We start from the raw sequence: 24,207 nt of genomic DNA, 5'->3' as shown, positions 1-24,207 counted from the left end.
ATGAACTATGGGCCTGATTCAGAGCCGGACGCTCTGACCACAGCACTCGCTCTGAATCAGGGCCCTCCTACATAAAAATGGAGCGGCCTCTTGGACGCTCGCATAGCTGTGGGTTACCACCCACAGCTTATGCAAGCGTCCATGATGATGGTCGCGATGGTCAAGACCATCGCGACCATCGGGCTTGCGACGAGACCCTGCGGTAAGGTCTCGTGGCTGCAAGCACTGGAGTGATTTTGGCTCTATCAGAGCCAAAATCACTCCCACTGACATCACTAGTGATGTCAGTGGGGCCGGACCCAGACGGTAGGCGTTCCCATGGGAACGCCTCCGTCTGGCAGCCACGCCCCCGGCACACCCACCAAAGGGGGCGTGCTGTCAATCACCATCGACAGCACACCCCCCCTTGGTGCGAGACCCGGAGCGACAGCTTGGCTGTCGCTATGCGGGTCTCGCGCATGCGCACGACGGAGCTCCCTCCGTCGTGCGCATGCGCATTAGGGCTCCATCGACCCGCTTGCGAGCGTCCTACGCTCGCGAGCGGGTCCGAATTAGGCCCAATGTCCCATCATGTTAACTGTGTTATCAATTTCAAGGATGACCTAGAAAAAAGGTAACAATTTATCACAAAATAAGTAATATTAAATACCTTACAGAATAACTTGCACTATAAACGTTGCAGTCCGCTTCTCTGCAATATTGTAGGATCCGGGTTCGTTACTTTATGTCAGGGGTGGTGAACCTTTTTTCGTCCGAGGGCCATTTTAATATATATAACATTATTTGAGTTCCCGATGCAGGTCACGCCCCCTCCATGTGATGTCACACAGGTACGAGACCACAATCACCGGTGATTACAGAAATGCCCGTAAGGGCAGCAGTGTGACCATCTGATGCATCCTAAGGACGCTCCAGACGGCACTGCTGCATAGATTCTGGCTGCACGGTGCCAATCTAGGCACCCTGCTAGCCAGATGAGGCTAGCACAAAAAAAATCTCAGCGGGCCACACCAAACGAATCCGGGGGCCTTACACGGCCCCCGGGCCTGAGGTTCCCCACCCCTGCTTTATATCTATAATACCCGATGTTTGCCAGACTTATACAAAATTAGAAAGACAAATTCTGATAAGTGTGAACACCTGAGACAGTTAACACATAAAGAAACTCTGTGGTACTGGACTATAGCACAGAATACAGCATACAACAAAGAGTGGGTGTAAGGAAAAGTTATGAAAATCCTAGGAAAGCCATCATGTTACAGTTGAAGGGAAGGATAACTAGGAGACCTGGAGAAAGAGATGATTCCAAGCCATCATAACAATAGGATGACTGCCCAATAAATGAAGCTAAAGTTGACATGCCAGCAGAAGTGACATCTGAAACTAAATTGCATAGGGATCAAGAAAATAGGTCACATTAGACAATGGTTTACTGTGATTAGGAGATAGGAGAAGAAATGCCAGGTTGGTTTTGTTTTTTTTAAATGCTGATTAAAGTCGCCACTGATTGCATCTCTCATGCTAATACATTTTGCCAGAGTGCCCTCAAGATTAACATCCCTAAGTTTTGCTTGCACTCTCCAGGTTTGCGAGCAAACATATACAGTGCACCTGGAAAGTATTCACAACGCTTCACTTTTTCCACATTTTGTTATGTTACAGCCTTATTCCAAAATGGAATAAATTAATTTTTGTCCTCAAAATTCTACACACAATACCCCATAATGACGTGTAAAAAGTTTTTTTGAGATTTTTGATAATTTAATAAAAAAAACACTAAGAAATCACATGTACATAAGTATTCACGGACTTTGCCATGAAGCTCAAAATTGAGCTCAGGTGCATCCTGTTTCCACTGATCATCCTTGAGATGTTCCTACAGCTTAATTGGAGTCCACCTGTTCAGTTGATTGGACATGATTTTGAAAGGCATACACCTGTCTATATAAGGTATACTTGACAGTGCATGTCAGAGCACAAACCAAGCATGAAGTCCAAAGAATTGTCTGTAGACCTCCGAGACAGGATTGTCTTGAGGCACAAATCTGGGGAAGGGTACAGAAAAATATCTGCTGCTTTGAAGGTCCCAATAAGCACAGTGAGCTCCATCATCCGTAAATGGAAGAAGTTCGGAACCACCAGGACTCTTCCTAGAGTTGGCCGGCCGTCTAAACTGAGCGATCGGGGGAGAAGAGCCCTAGTCAGGGAGGTGACCAAGAACCCGATGATCACTCTGTCAGAGCTACAGCATTCCTCTGTGGAGAGAGGAGAACCTTCCAGAAGGACAACCATCTCTGCAGCAATCCACCAATCAGGCCTGTATGGTACAGTGGCCAGACGGAAGCCACTCCTTAGTAAGCCAAAATACACCTGAAGGACTCTCAGACCAGGAGAGACAAAGATTGAACTCTTTGGCGTGAATGCCAAGTGTTATGTTTGGAGGAAACCAGGCACCGCTCATCACCAGGCCAATACCGTCCCTACAGTGAAGCATGGTGGTAGCAGCATCATGCTGTGGGGATGTTATTTAGCGGCAGGAACTGGGAGACTAGTCAGGATAGAGGGAAGGATGAATACAGCAATGTACAGTGACATCCTGGATTAAAACCTGCCCCAGAGCGCTCTTGACCTCAGACTGGGTCGACGGTTCATCATTCAGCAGGACAACGACCCTAAGCACACAGCCAAGATATCAAAGGAGTGGCTTCAGGACAACTCTGTGATTGTCCTTGAGTGGCCCAGCCAGAGCCCAGACTTGAATCCAATTGAACATCTCTGGAGAGATCTGAAAATGGCTGTGCACCGACACTTCCCATCCAACCTGATTTAACTTGAGAGGTGCTGCAAAGAGGAATGGGCGAAACTGCCCAAAGATAGGTGTGCCACGCTTGTGGCATCATATTCAAAATGGCTTGAGGCTGTAATTGCTACCAAAGTATTGAGCAAAGGTTGTGAATACTTATGTACATGTGATTTCATAGTTTCATATATTTTTTTTTTAATTAAATTTGTAAAAATCTCAAAAAAAAACTTTTTACACATTGTCATTATGGGGTATTGTGTGTAGACTTTTGAGTACAAAAATTAATTCATTCCATTTTGGAATAAACTGTAACATAACAAAATGTGGAAAAAGTGAAGCGTTGTGAATAGTTACCGGATGCACTGTAGATGTAAAGCCTTATTCCAGATTCAATGCTCGTCGTGGGACTAAACATTTAATTATCTCAGCAGTTTAGCAGTAATAAAATGACGTGCAAGGTAACTCGCACTAAACAGAATCTCCCCATAGTGTCACAGCAGGACAATTAGAGGATATCGGCCATGGCGTAGTTACTATTTCTGCTAACCCTACTGGCACGTCAGCACCCACCCCCCCCATATGGCATTTATTTAATGAGTTGTTTTGGAGCAAATATACAAGCTTCCTTGTAATCTGTACAAACCTACGAATGTCACCATATTGTAGAATTATTTTATGCCCATGTGAACAATGCATACATTTCTCACTGAGTATGCTTTCATTAATTTCTAATATTATTTTGTAAAATACTACTGACAAATCATAGATAAAAAGCAAACAGTACATATGAATAAGGTCCTTGGATTCAGGTCACTAACAATGTACAGTTAATCCTCTAATTAACAGATTAGCAGTTTAGGCAATCCTCTTTAACTAATCTTGTCACAAAAACCTGATGTTCTAACATGCAAGTAACATTATGGAAAATACCTTCCGATTTAATGCATTTCTGGAAAAACAAAAATGGACAGATTTGTATGTAGATTAGTAACAGAGGATAGAAAGTGGAGCCGTCATAAGCCCCAATGGAGAGAACTATCACTATTCTAGTTTTTACTTTTATCACTGTTGTCTTTAATACCACTTTCAGACATACGACTCGGTAATTTCCCTGCTTAGACCCGGGTTTTTCACCTTTACACCTGAGACCCATCAAATTACCGGATCGACCCCTTTCAGACATAAGCCGGGTGTTTCAGTGTTCTACACAGTTTTGTCATTTAGAGGTCTGTTCATCATCGGGGGCTATATTGCTCCCAATGATTAAGTATCCACCTCGCTGCGGGGGATACTTATAACCGGAGCAATTCATCATTGCTTTGGTGCAAGGACAGCTGCTCCGAAAGCAGCTGTCCCCACGATTAGTAACACTGCTACAGAAGTAACAATGTCCCTGTCCCCGGCAATGTCACCTGTCCCTGTCGCCGGCTTCTGAGCATGTGTGACCTTAGGTCACACAAGCGCAAAGCCGCAGGGAAGATGACGGAGGGATCCTCTCGGATCCCTCTTCGCATTCTCGGAACTCCTTCCCATAGGAAGGAGCAGGGCTCTGACAACAAGCGCCATCTGAGGATGGCGTTTGTTCTCGCAGGAAACTCCGAAAAACTTTACGTTTTCAAAGTTTGCTGAATATCTGGTGGTCCTATCGGACCCCTGATGATGAATGGCCCATTACCTTATATATGCAGAAACGCTAGTTTCTGCATGTGTAACGGGCCATTTTAGTTATGATGAATAGGCCCCTCAAAGGGGATGCTTTGCTGGCCCACAATAATAAGTAATGACTGTTCTCCTCCGCACACTGTCACCACTGGCACTGTTCTCCTCCGCCCACTCTCAAAACTGGCACTGTTCGCCTCCACATGTGTGCAACGTCTCTGTTGCTTCTCTCTCTCCGGCTGCTGCTGCTGATGTCATCAGCATGCATCAGGCATTATTACAGGTCCAAAAACGTTGGTATGCTGGACTAATAATGTACTGACTTTGATTAATACTGCTAGTGCCATCATATCTTTCTCCATTATCTGTATTATATGAGAGAAGAGGGCACTGGAACAGCGCAGACTGCATAAATATATACATAGAGAGAGAGACACAGACAGAGAGACAAACACACACACACACAGAGGGCGGGATGCATGATACATCGCACTTGCGATGCATTGCTTTCTGCCGGTCATCACATGCATGCCGGCATGGTAACGCCGGTATGCATGATGATTCCTGCTAAGGACTGCTTTGTCGGTAAGAGTGACTCTTTGAGAAGGAGGGACTTCCGGGTCTATGACCCAGAAGCCCCTCTGGTGTCCTTCTGCGTATGCGCCGCGGGGAGTGCTGGGAGGGACCCAATTGGATCCCTCTATCAGCACTCAGCGGAGAGAAGCCCATAGGCCTCTATGGGTAACACCATCAGGAAGATGGTGTTACCCACCACAACCAGGCCCCAGAGTGCATCACATTCTGGGGCTTGGTGCATATGAGAAATGCGTTGAAACCCGCATTTGCAGGGTTTGACCGCATTTTTCCCATTGATGCATCCCGCCCAGAGAGAGAAAGAAATTACATAATTTGCAAGTGCCCACGACTGAAGACTGGGGTGTAGCTTTCTCACCATTGTCTTCACTTCCTAATTTTTTATAGTGCAGGCAGCTGAAGAAACTATAAAGTTTCAGGTAGCAGGTAGGAAGGCTCAGGGCCGGATTAAGGTCTGTGGGGCTCTTGGATTAAATGTGTGGGGGCACCTATCTATAAATGTTGTATATATACATATATATATATATATACAAACACACGCATATATATATATACACATGTATGTATGTACAGTATGTATATATATATACTTTACCATAAATATATATATATATACATACACACATCTGGCTACCTGCTTGTTTTCCAATGCCACCTGTAGTTGTGCCCCTTCTCCAATGCCCCTAGTAGTCGTGCCCCTTCTCAAATGCCGACAGTAGTTGTGCCCCTTCTCTAATGCCCCTAGTTGCTGTGCCTCTCCTCCAATGCCTCCTGTAGTTGTGCCCCTTCTCCAATGCCCCCAGTTGTTTTGCTCCTTTTGCAATGCTCCCAGTAGTTGTGCCCCTTTTCCAATATCCCCTGTAGTTGTGCCCCTTCTCTACTGCCCCCAGTAGTTGTGACCCTTCTGTAATGCCCCCAGTAGTTGCGCCTCTTCTCCAATGCCCCCTGTAGTTGTGCCCCTTCTCTAATGCCCCCTGTAGTTGTGTCCCTTCTCCGATGCCTCCAATAGTTGTGCCCCCTGCAATGCCCCCAGTAGTTGTGCCTCTTTTCCAATCCCCCCTGTAATTGTGCCCCTTTTTCAATATCCCCTGTAATCGTGCCCCCTAAAGTAGTGCCCCCAGTACTAGCTCCCCCTCCCCACCCACACTCCTGACTTACCTGTCTTCGCTCCATGCCGCCAGGGCTCCCGCCATCGCTGCTGCTGCCTGCTGGATCCAACTGGATCCAGTAAAGGCGCGCAGGCTCCTCTCTTCGTGGGTGACATCATGACGTCACCCGCGCACTGCATCACTGGGAACGCTGGCCTCTGAAGTGATCAGAGGATTCAGTGGCCAGCGTTCCGTTACCTTGGCCACGATCTACATGCGGGAGCTCCATGCGCTTCCTGTAGATCGAGATCAACGTTTTTGCCGGAACTGACCTGGAGAATGTGGCCAGGAGTCAGGGACAGTGTGTGGGGGGCCTCCTATGTGTGGGGGCGCCGAGACGACCGCCCCCTGTCGCGCTGCCTTTAATCCGGCCCTGGGAGGACTGCAGGGGCAAAAGAGAATTCAAACTACAGGGTGGAGGGGTTTTTATGCCTGCAGGGGAAGGTGAGTTTCTATCTCCAGGGGAAAGGGGGGATTTGGGCTGCTCTGCAGGGGAAGGTGGGTTTATATCGGCAGGAGGGGGAGAGAATTCGGGCTGTACTGTAGATAGAAAGGAGGCTTCTAGCTGCAGAAGGAAAAGGAGTTTTAGTTTGCCAGGGGAAGTGAGTTACAAGCTGCACTACAGGAGGGAGGGGTGTTTCCGGCTGCAGGGTGAAAGTGGGTGTCGGTCTGCACAGGGTTGTCTTAACAGCAGTGTGGGCCCTGGGCAAAGCAATGCACTGGGGCCCCCACCCACCCATTCACAGGAAAAAAATTTAAACGGTCAATAAAATTAAACCCTCCTGCATGCCCATCAGACCTCCCACACATCCAGCGGATGAAGTGATACTGGGATTGACGTGAGTACTCGACACCGGGGGGGGATTAGATCAGAATACAGTGCACCGGTGGCCGGCTTATAAAGATGTAACAAATTTACCAACTGGCTGCAGCGGGGCGGGTTGGCGGGCCCCTATAAGCTTCGGGTCCTTTGGCAACTGCCCAACAAGCCCAATGGAAGAGATGGCCCTGGGTCTGCAGGGGGAAGGGGGTGATTATTTTGCTGCACTGCAGGGGGAGGAGGGCTTCTAGCTGCATGGGGAAGGTGTAGCTCAGTTCAGTGAGCAGATAAGGAGGCGGAGGGATTGGAGAGTCCTGGAAGCAAGTCTCCTGAGATGTTGATGCAGCATCCCACAAGACTTATACTGTAGCTCCACGATGGTAGCCTGAACTATTGAGGACAGACCAAAGGCAGGGAGATACTGGAATGAGCTACCCCCACCTTTGTCCTGCTTGTTGTGCTGTGCCGGGTTGTGGCTGGGGCATCCTCCAGGTTGCTCCACCTCTGGTACATGCCTCCAGGGGCCGAGTGTCACAGCGCGCCGGACACCGGCTTTCACTTACCGGGTCCGGCGGCGCTGGAGTTCCGGGGCGGCGGATGATGTGTCCCCGGCGCCCGCTGCTCGTGTGTGCGGCGTCCGTGGATGATGCATGCGGCTCCCCCTGCTGGGCGGCTGGTGAACTACAGGCGGCTGCAGCTCCTAGGAGCGTGCTTGCCGACCTGTAAGGGAATTTAAAGGGCCATACACATGTAGGGGTGATGTCACAGTAGGCGCCAGTTTCAAGCCTGCCTATTTAAGGAAGTCCCTTGGAGCACTCCTGTGCCAGAGTATAGGCTCCATTACCTTACTCCAGTGTTCCAGTGTATATCCTGTTATCCGTTCCTGACCTTTGGCTTACTTACTTACTCCGATTTTGCCTGACCCTTGGTACTGTGTTATATTTGGTTCTGACCTCGGCTATTCCCTGAGACCCACTTTTCGTATGCTCCCTAGTACCGTATTGTCTGTTGGTTCTGACCCGGCCTGTCTACTATGCTGTATATTCTCTACGCTCTATCCAGTTTCCCAGCACCTGTATAGGAGAACCTATCCTGAGGGCCGTGACCTTTGTGTCGGACGCAGCCAAGACCAAACCTTCTTGCGTGGGTCCCTGGTGAATACCGCCGGCACATTAGACTCCGTGCCTTAGAAATAGGTTACGCCAATTCCCTAAATAAAGGTTGCATCCATTATCTACTCAAGAGTTGCAGGACCGAGCAATGCCAAACCTCCTCTGACTGACCTGTGGTCAGTGTCCGGGACAGCTGGGGGCATCACTGTCTGATACATCACATGGCCGCAAATGCCGACAGTCACAGTGAAGTGACAGTCGGATCGCGGCTGCGGCCGCATCAACCACTGGACCACCAGGATTTTTTCTGCTGAGGAGGCGGCCCAGGACACCAAGTAATAGTGCGACCCGGGGGGCACATGTCACTCTGCCCCCCTGGCCCAGTCCGCCACTGTCCCCCCCTACAGCTCTAAACTACATCTCATTCCCTTCTACCGTTTATGCTACTTCTCTGTCTGAAACCTCTCCATCAACCTGGTGACTTCTTCTCATGCTCCCATTTGCTAGAACTCACTCCCTCACCTAATTAGATTCTCTACCCAGCTTTAAATGCACCCTTAAATTGAACATTGTTATAAAGCTGACAGTCCTCCTTATATTTTGATTCTTTTCTACACTACCCCACCACCATGTGGGATCTGGTCACATGGTTGACAGTTACCATGTTGACATTCATAATGTCGACACCAGATTGTTCACATCCTCAGAATGTCAACATATTCACAATGTGGCCATGTGAAATGCTGACAATTAGGGTTAGACACTGCCGGCAGTGTTAGGTTGCGGGTGGAGGGTAGTTAGGGTTAGACTGTAGGGGGGGGAGAAGTTATGGTTAAGCACTAGGGGGAGGTTTAGGGAAAATAAAACTCACCTGAATGCCTCTTCTCAGACATCTCTGTAACTGCTCCTCACATGACTGCTAGGATCCGGAAGATGCCGCTGCTGCCAGGAATAGATAGGACACTACTAGACCATCAGTGTAGACATGATGAATGTAGACATAGTCACTGTCCACATGCTAAGAATGTAGAAATGTCAGAACTGCAGAGGAGGAGTTAGTAGGAGTATCACAGAGGAGAACTACATATTATTACAGGTTGAGTCTCCCATATCCAAAATGCTTGAGACCAGGGGTATTTTGGATAACGGAATATTCCGTATTTTGGAATATTTGCATATCATAATGAAATATCTTGGGAATGGGACCCAAATATACACACAAAATACATTTACGTATTATATACACCTTATACACACAGTCTGCAGGTAATTTTATACAATATTTTCAATAATTTTGTGGCTCAAACAAAGTTTGTGTACATACATATAATTCAGCTACATTTCATATACACCCTAATACACACAGCCTGAAGGTAATTTTATACAATATTTTTAATAATTTGTGCCTTAGACAAAGTTTGAGTACATTGAACCATCAAAAATCAAAGGTTTCATTATCTCAGTCAAGCCAAAAAAAATCTGTATTTCGTAATATTCCATATTTTGGAATATTTGGATATGGGAGACTCAACCTGTATAATAGGGGAAATTGCAACATCACTTACATTCAGAGATGAGGAATGGAAAAAGGAGATAAATAGGGATTCCATTGTACCAAGAAATATGATAAACAAGATCAGGAGTCTTTCAATAACGATAAAAATTAAATTCAACACAAGTTCCATATACATAAGCAGCTTTTTGAGTAAATAGCACCAGTACAAGTTATGATATGAGATATGAAACCGCATGAGAAAACCTTTTTTAAGGTCATCATTCTACCACCAATATGAACAGAATGATTATGTAGAATGTTATCAGGTTAAAAAGAGAAGAGGAAGAGAGATGGGATTAAGAGGATAAAAGCCAACTGGTGCCACAGACCAAGTGATTCACTTTGCTTGTTGTAAGTTGACAGGAGAACACTGAAGGCTACATACAGCCTTGCTTCAGGAAAGCACTGGATACTAAGATTGTTCCAGTACATAAGCACCTTGTTGAGGTTATGATCACAATTATTCTAGTGATCCCGCCATATCGGGGACGGGACAGGGCGCTGAGGCGCTGCGAGGGATTTACTAAGTGCGCCGAAGGTGAGTGCACTCCCGAAAAAGGGAGTGTGGTCTGTCGGGAGAGGCAGGTGTGGAAAACATGCTGCAAAGTAAAAATGCTTTCAAAAATAGAAGTGTTAATATTTTTTATCAATTAACAAAATGCAAAGTGAATGGACAGAAAAGGAATCTAAATCAAATCAATATTTGGTGTGATCACCCTTTGCCTTCAAAACTGCAACAATTCTTCTAGGTATACTTTTTTTGAAGGAACTCGGCAGGGAGATTGTTCCAAACATCTTTTAGAACTAACCACAGATCTTCTGTGGATGTAGGCTTGCTCAAATCATTCTGTCTCTTCATGTAATCCCAGACAGAGTCGATGATGTTGAGATCAGGGCTCTGTGGGGGTCATATGATCACTTCCAGGACTCCTTGTTCTTCTTTACGCTGAAGATAGTTCTTAATTACATTGGCTGTATGTTTGGGGTCACTGTCCTGCTACAAAATAAATTTGGAGCCAATCAGACACCTCCCTGATGGTACTGCATGATGGAAGTACCTGCCTATATTTCTCAGCATTGAGGACACCATTAATCCTGACTAAGGCCCTGATTCAGAGCCGCTCGCTATTTGCAGTCGTTCTGTTACAGCCAAATATTTCAAATTTTAACTCATCAGTCCAGAGCACCTGCTGTCATTTTTTTACACTCCAGTTACTATGTTTTCGTGCATAGTTGAGTTGCTTGGCCTTGTTTCCACGGCGAAGGTATGGATTTTTGGCCACAATTCTTCCATGAAGACCACTTCTGGCCAGACTGCTCTGAACAGTAGCTGGGTGTACTGGTTTCTGCCAGTTCTGAGCTGTTGGCACTGCTGGACAACTTCTGCTTTCGAAGGGAAGTAACTAAGCATGATGTGTCTTTCATTTGATGCACTAAGTTTCCTTTGCCGACCACTGCGTCTACGGTCCTCAACATTGCCGTTTCTTTGTGCTTCTTCAAAAGAGCTTGAACAGCACATCTTGAAACCCCAGTCTGCTTTGAAAGTTTTGCCTGGGAGAGACCTTGCTGGTATAACTACCTTGTGTCTTGTTGCTATGCTCAGTCATGTTATGGTGTACAACCTGTGACATGAGACTGTCTGCCACAACCTCACCTTTGTAGCAGAGTTTGGCTGTTCCTCACCCAGTTTTAAGCCTCCTACACAGCTGTTTCTGTTTCAGTTAATGACTGTATTTCAACCTACATATGAAAATTATGATCATTATCACCTGTTTGATATGATTGGTTAATCATACACCTGACTATAATCCTAGAAAATCCCTGACTTTGTGCAAGTGTACCTAGAAGAATTGATGCTGTTTTGAAGGCAAAGGGTGGCCACACCAAATATTGATTTGATTTATATTTCTCTTCTGTTCATTCACTTTGCATTTTGCTAATTGATAAAAATAAACTATTAACACTTCTATTTTTGAAGGCATTCTTATTTTGCAGCATTTTCTCCACACCTGCCATAAACTTTTGCACAGTATTGTAGAGCTGGGCTTCCCCCAAGCTCTCCCCTCACTGTGAATAGATGCCGTGCGCATGCGCATGGCATATATTCACGTGGCGGCTATCAGATACCACAATTTTAACAACCGGGGCACCGCTAAAAGGACAGGGCATATTTTACCCCTTTAAAATCAGACAGGGCGCGGCACCCCACTAAAACAGCCTAGCAGGAAAACTGTAATCTATGATTATAGATGTGTGCTTGAATATTTTAATGTTTGCCTCCATTTATAAAATAAAAAAAGCGGAACAATAGTATACAGTGTGAGAAAGTGAGTATAGTATAGTACTTTCTCACACTGTATAGTGTAGTATAGTAAATTTGACCCATACCCTAGATTAGTGTTTTTCAACCTTTTCAACCCGAGGCACACTACACAAGATTTAAAATTGCCAAGGTACACTATCCGGCTATGCTGTGTGAGTGCCCAATGAAAAAACATAAACATTGGCTCCCACATAAAAATGTACACACATATTGGCCTCCACAGGCATAAAACACATTACATTGGCCTCTTCAGGAATAAAACACACTGCAGTACAAGTGCGCTAAGCTGACCGCTGTGGCACACTTGACAGTCGCTCGAGGCACACGGCACAGTGGCTGAAAACGCTGCCCTAGATGAATGCAATTCACACATTCAACTACACCCACTTAAGCCGCGTAACCTCTACGCGATGTTACTGAGCGATTGCACAATTACGACATCGTAATCATGCAATCGCGCACAAATCGGGCACTATTATGTCGGAAACTACCAGCAATGTGCGCTTCCGCTGGTCGTTTCCGACATCAATTACATACTGAACATGCTGGTCAATCTGCCGATAATGACAGATTGCCCATGTTCAGAGATGATTGATGTGCCTACACTGAACGATCAATCATTCAGTGTAGGCACTGCAGGGGAACAGCAACAACGGTACAATTACGATGTTGTAATCGTACTGTCGTGCCGCCGTCGCCTAGTGGATGTGCGGCTTTACTTTCTCAAGGTGTACACTATTGTTCTATTTTATTTACTTAGGTGTGGAGACAAAAATTAAGAAATGTAAGCACTTTAATCCTTAATTAGTGATTAATAGTGATCATCACATTAACAAGGTCTGTATACATGAGAACATTCTTCGCATCCAAACAACAAAAATACAGGATAATGACGTGCCGGGATTCACTCACACCCGTCATTTCTCTGCAAATCCTTGGAGTAGGCCCCAGCAGGGGGAAGGGGTAATTAATAACCTGGAGTCTAGGAGTAGCACATCTCCAATTAATTGATTTGTCTCTGTACAATCAGTACTTTTTATAACTTTTCAAGAAATAGTTATCTGTGCATTACACATACTTGCCAACTCTCCTTGATTGTCAGGGAGACTCCCTGAAATCGTAGCAATCTCCCTGACGAGTCTAGCAATCTCCCTGATTGCAGCTTATCCCCTGGTATGTAGCTGTTATATACTTGGAGGGGAAAAAAATAAATCAGAGATGATATCATCAGTGCCATTTCCCTGCATTGGTTATAAGGCACTGTAACAAGGGGAGATGTACTAAGCCTTGAAAAGTGATAAATTGGAGATAAAGTACAAAACAATAAGCTGTCACATTACAGGCTGTGTTTGAAAAATGGAAGTTATGAGCTGATTGGTTGGTATTTTATCTCTCTCCACTTTATCACTTTTCAAGGCTTAGTACATCTCCTCCTCCATGATCCCTATTGCTACATGCCTTTTCTTATAAGGTTTCTTGTGGCCAGAGGCAATACTGGGTCTGGTGACACTCGGTGCACACTCTGGCTATCCCTGTGCTCGCCCAAATATGGGTGTGGCCTAAAATAAAGTGGCATGGTCTTGCGGGGGGATCTCGATGACTTCACTCCGGGGGCAGCCATCATCCTCTTCGATGACAGGACCCAGGTTCTGCAGAAGAATGTCACTCTGCAGCACCCGGCTCCTGTCACTGCAGAGGAGCCGGCATTTTGGTGTCCCCCCTCCGAGGGTGACACCCGGGTGAGGCCCACCCCCCCCTCATGACGCCACTGCTCGTGGCCACTTGTATGGAACCACTTATAAATCACAATACATGAGCAAGCCCTAAAAATTTTTAGGGGTTTATTCATAAAGCAGTGAAAAGTTCTCTGTAGCTGAAAACAGGGCTTTTCACTGCTTTCGGTGATTCATAGAGGTTGGTTACCGTGGAGGAGGTTCTTCCTTCCCCAGCAGCACCCCTGCTTCGTATATGAATCGCTCCTTTTGAAGCCCCTGTACCTGCGAATGTATTTTAATACATTCAGGGGAATTATAATTTCTTATTACCGTGAATAGCATCAATAAGAAATTATAATTATCGAGTCTTAGACCAAATAATTAATAAATATGCCGCTTAGTGACTCCTTGCAATGCTGCAAGTGACTGGATGCTATTGGGAGTATGTAACCCCGGCAATGGTTACATCTTGCAGTGCTAATATGTCCACTGTACTCCGTTGCTCAATCTTGTACACTTGTCCGACAGTTGCAGGGAGCCCTCACCACGGGCATGCGAGTGTATGGTGACCACTGCCCCTGCGTTAGATATCACCATACACAATTATATAATAGATCTTTCTTCAGAGGTGTATTATTGCTGTTTTAGTATGTGCCTATTTCCAACCTGCAGATCAATGTAATAATAATATAAATTGTATACAATATAGGGGCATATCCAATTGGGTGCAGGATTTTGGGGCCCATTTATTAATGATCGCATTTTGCAATGCGATCAGGGCATCCAGTACCACCCATGATCGCATTGCAAAATGCGATCATACCGGCTGAATGTATGTACCGGCACATGCAGGGAGACGGGCTCCGAAAGGAGCCCGTCCCTGCGATGTGGCCGGAGTGCATGCGGGACTGCATTCCCGATATTGATACATTTGGCAGCACCGCATCCCTCATAGAAACCTATGGGGGAGGCGGCTGCGGGCGGCAATGGAGGGATCGCAGCAGGTATCGCTGCGGTCCCTCTTTTATACATCCGGGGGATACTTAATATTTGAGGTAAATTTACCTCAAATTAACTTTGATAAATGGGCCCCTTAGGCTGCAAAAACTTTTGCAGACCTCGCTCCCAATTTTGAATCATTGCGTGTATGCTCCCAATACCAGCGATCTTCAGTTAAAAAAATGGTTGCAGATTTTTTTTGCGGCCAAAATGCCCCCAATTTTGAATTACTGTATTTATGCTCCCGATACCCGTGGTAATCAATTAAGAAGTAAATTGGTTGTGTATTTTTTTGCAGCCAAGGTCCCACGGGGAGAGATGCGCCCACCTACACCAACTTGTGTTATAGCACTCTACTCCCGGCTCCACATACAGAACACACACACACAGGGGGTCTCACACACACTGACACTCCACACAGACAACGGCAGCACCCCTCACACAATGACACCGGCAGCACCCTTTGTACACTGACAAAGGCAACACCATTCACACACACACAGGACACACACACTGGCAGGGGGTAACGCACACGCTGCCAAGGGGTAACGCACACACTGACAGGGGTCACACTCACACTGCTGGAGAAGATGGAGACAGAAGATTTCAATCTGGGTAGAGGAGGAGGAAGACTGAGGGCGAGTATTATTTCCAAAAGGAAAATTCCAATTGCTTAGTCATTAAGGGGGGGGGGACGGAGTCCAAGGGGTCCTGAAGCAAGTCCTGACATTTTTCCTTAAAATAACAAATTAAGGAAATATTGGATGTGGTGAGGAGGAGCTCAAAAAAAATTGAGGGGCTCATGGAAAAAAAAATAATTATGCATCCTTTTGGATAGGAAAAAAGTTGTGGCTTGGTTGCCTGCAATTGGATATGCCCCATAGTGATTATCAGGGCCATAACTAGGGTAGTGCCAACCAGTGCCATGGCAGGGGGCGCTGTGCCATGGCACCTGCCACAGGGCATGGGGCGCTGTTTGGGCCTGTCAATTTTTCTGTTTATTATCATTGTAGCTTCCTCTTCTTTTATCTTTTAGCATATGCATCACAGTGCGCGTGTGCGCGCAGGTCTCACGCAGATCCATCGCAGAGAGATTAACAAGAAGTGAGTGTTTGGGGGTGGTAACGGGAGGGTGGTTGGAGAAACGCAGGCGTGCCAGTGCATTTGAACGCTGTTACAGGGGCGTACATAAAGTAGTCACTGCGATGCCATATGCAGCTTGGGCTTTTACTGTGTGCGATGAGATTAGCAATTTCTGAGTAAGGTCAGACCTTCTGCAAGTGTGCGTGAGGCTACGGTGGTACTCAATGTTACCGATGGGTTCACTATTTTGCTAAGTTTTACAGATGTGAGTAAGGGGATGTGGGCTTCCTTATGTTAGGCTGCCATGGCATTGTGATTGCAAACATTAGCATGTTTTTGCAGTGGACCTGTGTGCATAATCGCAACGGCGATCGCTATAGCGATCCAAAATGAGTCAGGCTCATAGACATTCAACCACTCACATAGGTAGCCATACTCAGGCAGAGAAACTGCATACTGCAGGTGCAAGTTTCAATCATGCGTCTGAAGATGCATTAAGTGGTATTTCAGCATCTATGGATGCTAACAGTCAGCGTCTCAGTCCTTGCACATTTGGATGCATGGATATACACCAGGGACGGACTTTGTAGCAACATTAGCATAATGACGCAGGCGCAACTGTGGCATAAGATGCATCTTCATCTGCATCCAATTCAGAATCCGCCCCAATGTATTAACGCTGATTTAAAATCCTAGAATAAGTTTCAATCCATGTAGGAAAGGGAGTTATATAAATAAATCTTGTAGCACATTCCTTTATTTAATTTGAATTTCCACAGGTCATAAATTTCCTTTTTGTCTAGATTCTACTTTTATAAATTAACATGGCAACATGTCTTCAATTATCTAATAGAGGTGTTTCCATGTAATTCCTGGTCATTTTCACATCCAGATAGATATGGTCTTCCCTATGAATTTGTTGCCATTATGTGTGATGGAATGTTTTACAGAACAATATTACCCTTAATAATCAGCGAGGCGTTACATAAGATATAGATGCTCCCACTCCCTATGTACATTTCTATGGTTATTCATCATACAGGTATTATGCTTTTGAAGTGGTTTTATTGATTTCTTAGTTAGGAGTGCCATTTTGTTCACCCACACATCTATGTTTAGTAAGAACTCACAAGTTTGCAATTTTATTCAAGTTGCCATTAACTACTTTTTTCATTATTACACTTTTATGGAGATGATACGTCAAAGTATATATGTAACACATTTATCTGTTATATGAATGACTCACTAGCTACATTAGTAAGCTGTAAGTGACCATACTTTATCAAATATGTGCTTCATATGGAATGGATAAAATATATAACAAAAACACATGTCTAGGCACTGGTTCAACAAGTGGGGCAAAATAGAACAGTAATCCTGAATCAGTCAAATAATAGTCTTAGTTGTAAGCAGGCAGTGGCAGTATATGCAGAGAGAGATATCAATGACTAAGCTGCAGCACATACAGTACGTGACAAATGTAAAAAATGTTCTTTGGTGATTAAAGCTGTACACTGAGCAGCCGAAAATAGTTATATTGTCCAATAAGTCATGGGTTACCTCAACACCCAGAAAGTGTATAACACGTGGCACACATCAAATTGAGTCAGTGTGCATAGTTTTGCATGCATTTTTATTTACTTGCTGTTTGGGTGGCTTAAAATTCCATTAGGTAAGATTTTCACTATTTTGAGAGTTACCTGCATATGTTGACCAAGTACATTTAGAGCATACAAATAACTATCCACAGATTTTATTTTGTGCTTTCCATCTATGTTAGAATGTTCCCCTATGTATATTATTATTACATTAATATCCTTTACAGGGAGCCTGCAGTGCCTTACAAAGTGCATATACAGAGACAGTGCAAAAATAAAAATATATAAGTGCAAAAACTTATAGTTCAAAACAATGCAGAACATAGGGAGATACAAGCCATATAAACATTACTGCAAATGTGGGCATAATGTAGGGGGTGCGACCAGTGCCATGGGATGTAAGGCAGAGGAGGCAACACTGGTGGCATCCTTTTGTGGATGCTGGGAGTTGATGAGAGAGCGGAGTAGATGTATGCTGTATAGGTGACACCTACCATGTGACTTCCTCAGTGGATTCTTTTTCAAGAATGTCCACTTAAGAAGTCACACACTTGTGGTGAAATGCGTTTGTGTGTTATGGTGTACTTCTACACCATAACACACAGCTCACACCTGCAACAGCCTAATCTACTCCACTCTCCCACACAGCATCTATGAAGCAAGGCTGCATAACTCCATCAACCATCAATGGACCCCTGCTTCTTTACAACTTAAACCATGACCACCACCGCAGGCATTACTACAAATATTACAATACCTTTAGCAACAATTTTAGCCAAAGTTTTCTCCCAGGTCTGTTCAAAACTGTATTGTCCCCTCTCTATTAGGGGTATTCAATATGGAGCGAAAACGCCGTTTCTGCGAGGTTTTCGCTCGGATGACATCATTTTCGCCGGTTTTACTTTTACACCGTATTCAATTTGGAGACTTTTCGCCAGTGCGAAAAGTATATTGCATTAGACCCTGCGAAAAAGTATCACCAAGGAATGGGTTGCGAAAAAAAGTGCAGAATTGGGGTTTTGGGGTGCAACATTTCTGGAACCCCCGTGCAGCCTTCAGACAGTCCCCCAAAAGTAATCTGCGTAAAAGAAAAAAAAAATTAAGGACACCCCAAAAATTTACTTTGAAAAAGGGGGCAAAAAAAAAAGTTGGGGTACAAACTTAAAAAATAGCGAACTTTACTCTGTGGGGTCCCCAAGTATGCCCCAAGTGTTTTGTTGATTGCAGGTGTTTGCGGCAGGTGGGTCTTTCATGATTTTTGTTAAGTCACTTTAGCAACTTTAAAATATGCTGAACCCCATTTTCAAGTACCCCAAATTTGATGCCCATAGTTGTTTTGCCCCAAAAAAACTTCTAAATGCTCTTCTGCATCACCTTATTCAAAGCCGCATTTATGCCCCAGCCGCGGCTATTAGAAACCCTGACTTCCTTCAGTAGTTAAAAATGGGGGTACCCATAGTGATCCCCCATGTCTACCCATCTTTAGGGGGTCCCTAGAATATTTCCCGAAAATTCCTGTTTTTGTTGAACCTGTAAAAAAAGCAGCAAAAATTTACAGAAAAATTACATAATTCCCCCCCCCAAAAGCCAAACCAGCCCCAGGCTTGCCAGCCAGTGGTGGTTTCTAAAAATACGGGGAACAAAATATGTAGGGTTCCACCGTATTTTAGAAACCAACACCAGGCTGCAGGGACTAGTGCTGGTATTAAATATAGGGGGCAAAAAAGACGTGGGGTGCCCTCTATATTTAAGACCAGCACCAGACCCAATCGACCGGGATGTAATGCCACAGCCCAGAGACCCAATCACCGGGGCTCTAGGTCCAAAGCATTACACCCCAAGTCGGTCAGCGCAAGCCGGTGATCTCGGGGGAGTCGGGGACCTCCCAAAAGAGGGTCCCCCCTCTCCTGAGCACCACAGGCTTACGCTGAAGCTTGGGGCTCATCCCCATACACCTGGAGCGGTGGGTATGGGGGTAATAGGGGGGCCAAATAATGTAACACTATTGTACTTTACAGTGGAACTACAAGTGCCAGAATGCCCGCAATTTTGCACTTGTGGAACTACAAGTGCCAGCAGACATGCGGCACCTGTAATTTCACTGTAAAATAAATAGTTAAAAAAAGACAAAACACACTTATGACATTTTTTTTGTACATTTTTGCTACTTTTTTTTACAGGTTCAACAAAAATGGGAATTTTCGGGAAATATTCTAGGGACCCCCCTAACGATGTGTAGACATGGGGGATCACTATGGGTACCCCCATTTTTAACTACTAAAGGAACTCGGGGCTTCTAATAGCCGCGGCAGGAAAAAACACCTGCCAAAGCAATGTAAAAACCAGACTTTCTTTTGCAGGCAAAAATAGGGGTACCCATAGCAATCCCCCATGTCTGGACATCTTTAGGGGGGTCCCAGGCATATTTCCCGAAAATTCCCATTTTTGTTCGTTAATGGGGTCAAGGGTCATTTTTAAAAAAACAGGGATAAGTTTTCAAATCACTACAGCAAGTGAAAAAAAGTGCAGAATTGGGGTTTGGGGGTGCAGGCTTATAAAAAAAATAGCCTGTACTTTTGGGAATGTCCCCTTAAAAGGAAATGTAAAAAAAAAAATGTAAAAAAAAATAAATCGGGACACCCTAAAAAAATAAATAAATAAATTTTGTTGTGAAAATAAAAATAAAGGGAAAAAAAAATGCCAAACTAACTAAATTAATTCTGGTGGTCCCCAAATATGTGGCAGGTGTTTTTTTCATTGCGCAAAGCAGCGGCAGATGCATATTTGCAGAATTTTTTAAAAATAACTTTAGGGACTTAAAAATATGCTAGTACCCATTTTCATGTACCCCAAATTTGATGGGACCACTTTTAAAAATGGCAAAAAAAAAGCTAAGTGCTCTTCTGCATCACTTCTTCAAAGAAGGGAAAAAAACACCTGCCGCGGCTATTTAAAAACCCTGACTCTCTTCTGCAGGCAAAAACGGGGGTACCCATAGTTATCCCCGAGGTCTGGACATCTTTAGGGGGGTCCTACAATTATTTCCAAAAAAATCCCGTTTGATTTCGCCGATCCAAGTGTCGCCGGGTCCCGTTTTCGACGATTTCATATTGAATACGGGTATAATCGGGGGCACGCACGATACTTTTTCGCCGGCAAAAGCTCCAATGTGCAGTGAAAACTTTGACGGCGAGGTTAACGTTTCATATTGAATACCCCTGTATGTCTTCTTCTTCATCACAACTTACATAATGTAAAATGTAAGACAACTATGTTTATGTTATCATTGATCTATGTACAGGTTCATTTTAGGGTCAAGGGTTACCTAATGTTGAAAAAGTAACAGTAAGACCAGGGCCATAACTAACTAGGGGTGTACAAGTGGTACTGTCCCATAGCACCTGAATTTGCCTTACAGTGTGCTAGCCAATAGAGCTGCTGCAGAGCTATCCAAACTGTTGCCGTGCACCATGCAGTCTGTAGAGCTGAACGAAGCATCCTTAGGATGTTCCAGGCAGTACTGTTCTTCCTGTTGCCAGTGGTCCCACAACCTCAGCGTGATGTTGTAACATCACAGAGTCAGGGGTCAGGATCAGCACAAGGCGGAAAATTACCATGATCGGCATAGAGGATTACATGCTGAAGACAGCAGTTGTGCTAAAGAGAGACAGAAAATATCCCTGTACCATTCATCTGGAGACATCTTCATCAGTGTAAACATGTCCAAAAAAAAGGACAACTTTGATTAGGTTACAGAGCTGGACGTAAGAGCCAGATTTACACCAAGAGTGAACAGTAGCATATGTGCCTGGTTTCAGGGGCGTATTTATAATAAGTGCAGGGTGGGCGGTGCACTCGGGCCCCTGAGTCCAGGGGGGGCCTGCGCCGCATACCCTGCACCCATACTTTTTTTGTTCCATACTTACCTCTCTGATGTCCCACAGAGTAGCGCTGCTGAAAACGCCTGGAAAATGGCCGCTGCGGCCATATTCCCAGCATTTTGCTCATGTGCAGTAGGAAATCACTGGGAAAATGGCTGCCACACCATTTTCCAGGTGAACTGCGCATACACAGTAGACTCCGGGTACATTCTAATGCCCGGAGTCTACTGCTGCTGTCAGTTCACTGACGGCAGCCGTGAAGAGAGGAGGGGGCCCCGGACGTGGAGTGGACACAGGCCCCATCCTCTCTTAATACACCCTTGCCTGGTTTATATGTGGCTTAACTGTTAGAAGTAAATGCTGCTACAGTTCCAGCACATAATTCATACACAATGTAGTATGAATTATCATATAAATAAAACAGTTTGGTACTATTAATAAATAAACATTGAATTTACTGTTCAAAATACAAATAAATTATAAATATAGTTTAAATAATGCGAAGAGATCACAGAAGTTAGATTAATAATAAAAGTATCAGTGGGAAGGTTAAATACACCCTCAGCCAAGCAGAACGTCATCATCATGAGTACGTATTTTGCACAAGGGTTTGTGCAAGCGATCTGTCTCTGGGCAGACGCATATGCGTCTTTGTTGTGGTCTGAATGAGACACACCTGCACTCTCAGGGCCTGATTCAGAGCCGGACGCTATTTGCGCTCGCTCGTTCAGAAAATAGGGGTGGCTATTGAAATGAACCGTTCGCTCTTTGCGGTCTGTTCACGCCTCTATGTCTGAACGAGCGAACAAAACTTGCGGTCGTTGAAAAAATACGCCCCCTGGCCACTCGCATCCTACGTCATGTCCGCTATTTATTAGATTAATCGAGTACATCGACCAGGGTATGAACTGCTCGCTATTCTTGTGGTTGGTTTTTGCTACCACAATTTTGCGAGCAGTTCTGGCTATAAAATAACCCAGTGATGTGGTCAATGATGCTGCTGTATTAATTATGCACACCCATTAAGCACGCCTGCGTTCGGATCTCCACTCCCCGTTTTCAAGCACCTTCCCCTGTTACCACCCACATACGCCTCATTCTGTCACTCAAAATAGAAGCATTCGTTATTTTGCGAGCACACGATTTTCGGCCGCACTGACTGGTTCGCGCATGCGTATTACGATCCGTACGCATGCGCAGTTGGGCAAACACCGCTCGGAGCGAACGAGCGGCCGCTTACGAGCGGCTCTGAATCAGGCCCTCAGTTCAACCTCTCTAAGCGTAGAGAGAGTGATAAGCACAAAATGCATTCCCATCACCATAAATGCAAATCATTTTTAGCGACCATGCATACTAAGCAAACCTCCAATTTCCCCAATAAAAAACAAGCGCACACATCCAACTCTACATGAACCCCATAGTGAACTGCATGACATACAATTAGAGTAGAAAGAAATGTTATTAAAGTGCTATTGGTGTCCCAAGTAGGCAAAGCATGGTCTTCAAGAACAGAGAACACGTTTTAATATTAACAATATTTGCATCAGATTATTAGTGCATTTTGTTCCAGAGGTCATCACTAAGTCAATTATTATACAATTCCAAATTTTTATATTCAATATACGCTATTCAAGATTTATAAAACTCAGGACCTGTAAATTAGTAAGCAGCTCAGGCTGTTAATACATGGCATTATTAATCCAATTTAGGTATTGTCTGGTTCCACATATGCCTGAAATACAGTAACGATTTAAATCACGTTACCATCATGCTACGTGTATTCGGATTATTGTATTTTTACTACAGTTGAAAAGCAAACTTTTTTTTTTGTTAATACAATGTACGCTTTTATAAAATACAGAATAAATTGTAGCTCGCAAAAATAAAATCCTGCACATACCATGTCTTAATTAGTAATATCTTAGAATATTTACATTTCCCTTTGGAACTGTGAATGAATCACAATACAATTAATAGAGCTGCTACAAAATGATACTAGTGCGTGTACAACCTCACTTCAGTCCTATATCCTCAGGCTTTAATTAACATTGAACATATACTGTATGTAAGTTTACAAGCCAAATGGATTTTCAGGTATAAAAAACAAAGACTTTCCAATACTGGTACGCTTACATTACAGTATGTTATTACAAGCACACATAATAGTGCCCTGCAGTGTTATTATTACATAACTGTTATGTGGTTCAACTAGAAAAGGCAGAAAAATACCTGGTATTGCCAAGTTGGACATTGGCAATGTACTTAGACACACCGGCAGGGCGCCCATCCAGTTCTCGTAGCACTTTGTAGCCATCACTTCGTTTTTTCCAGCCGACTGCTAGGTGTACCGATCAGAAAGTACATTGTGACAGCTAGTCTACATTGCATGCATAATCCAACAACATTTCTGAATCGGTAAACTGATCTATGCAGATGAATAAGCTTCCTGAAACACTGCAGCGCCAGCCTTCCGCATTCTCCCCCCCAGTGACAGCAGCTACTCTGTGCGTGTGACTGTGACAGCAAACCGTGCACTGCGTCTTATGTGTCTCTTTGCTGCCGGGCTAACTGGGCTGTCCCTGTGATCGAGACCTGTCAGATGGAGCTGACATCACCAGAGTAATATGCCCATTGCAGCGCCACCTTGTGGTGAAAAGTATTCCTATTGTCTTTACTTTTATAGCTGTAAAAGGTTATTTCTGTTTGTATTGTTTAATTAAAAGACAGCACACACATATATCTATCTGTCTGTCTGTCTCTCCAGTATATCTATATATACAGTATTTATATAACACATGTCTAAACTACATTTGGTTGATCTGAAGTTGTTTTACTGTAATTGTATTATTAAATCATAGCTTCCAAACGTATGGGGACGTTTTCACTGATTTAACTGATTTGTCAGAGGGTTGGAACT

At 44.5% G+C, this 24,207-nt stretch overlaps 1 protein-coding gene across 1 annotated transcript in view; it reads right to left on the bottom strand.

Moving 5' to 3' along the window:
- The window catches only part of PLCXD2 (phosphatidylinositol specific phospholipase C X domain containing 2), a 45,823-nt gene extending 22,037 nt beyond the window's left edge, over positions 1-23,786 (bottom strand). Inside the window, exon 1 of the mRNA XM_088442155.1 lies at positions 23,520-23,786. Within this exon, the coding sequence (XP_088298281.1) occupies positions 23,520-23,604 (85 nt within the window). The 5' untranslated portion in view covers positions 23,605-23,786. The remainder of the gene's footprint in view (positions 1-23,519) is intronic.
- Between the last annotated feature and the right edge of the window lie 421 nt (positions 23,787-24,207).

Source organism: Taudactylus pleione, unplaced genomic scaffold, assembly GCF_031769625.1.
Source record: "Taudactylus pleione unplaced genomic scaffold, aTauple2 ptg000305l, whole genome shotgun sequence".
Classification (NCBI taxonomy): Eukaryota; Metazoa; Chordata; class Amphibia; order Anura; family Myobatrachidae; genus Taudactylus; species Taudactylus pleione.
Note: the sequence above shows the minus strand (reverse complement) of the source record. Positions and strands in the feature narration are given on the sequence as shown.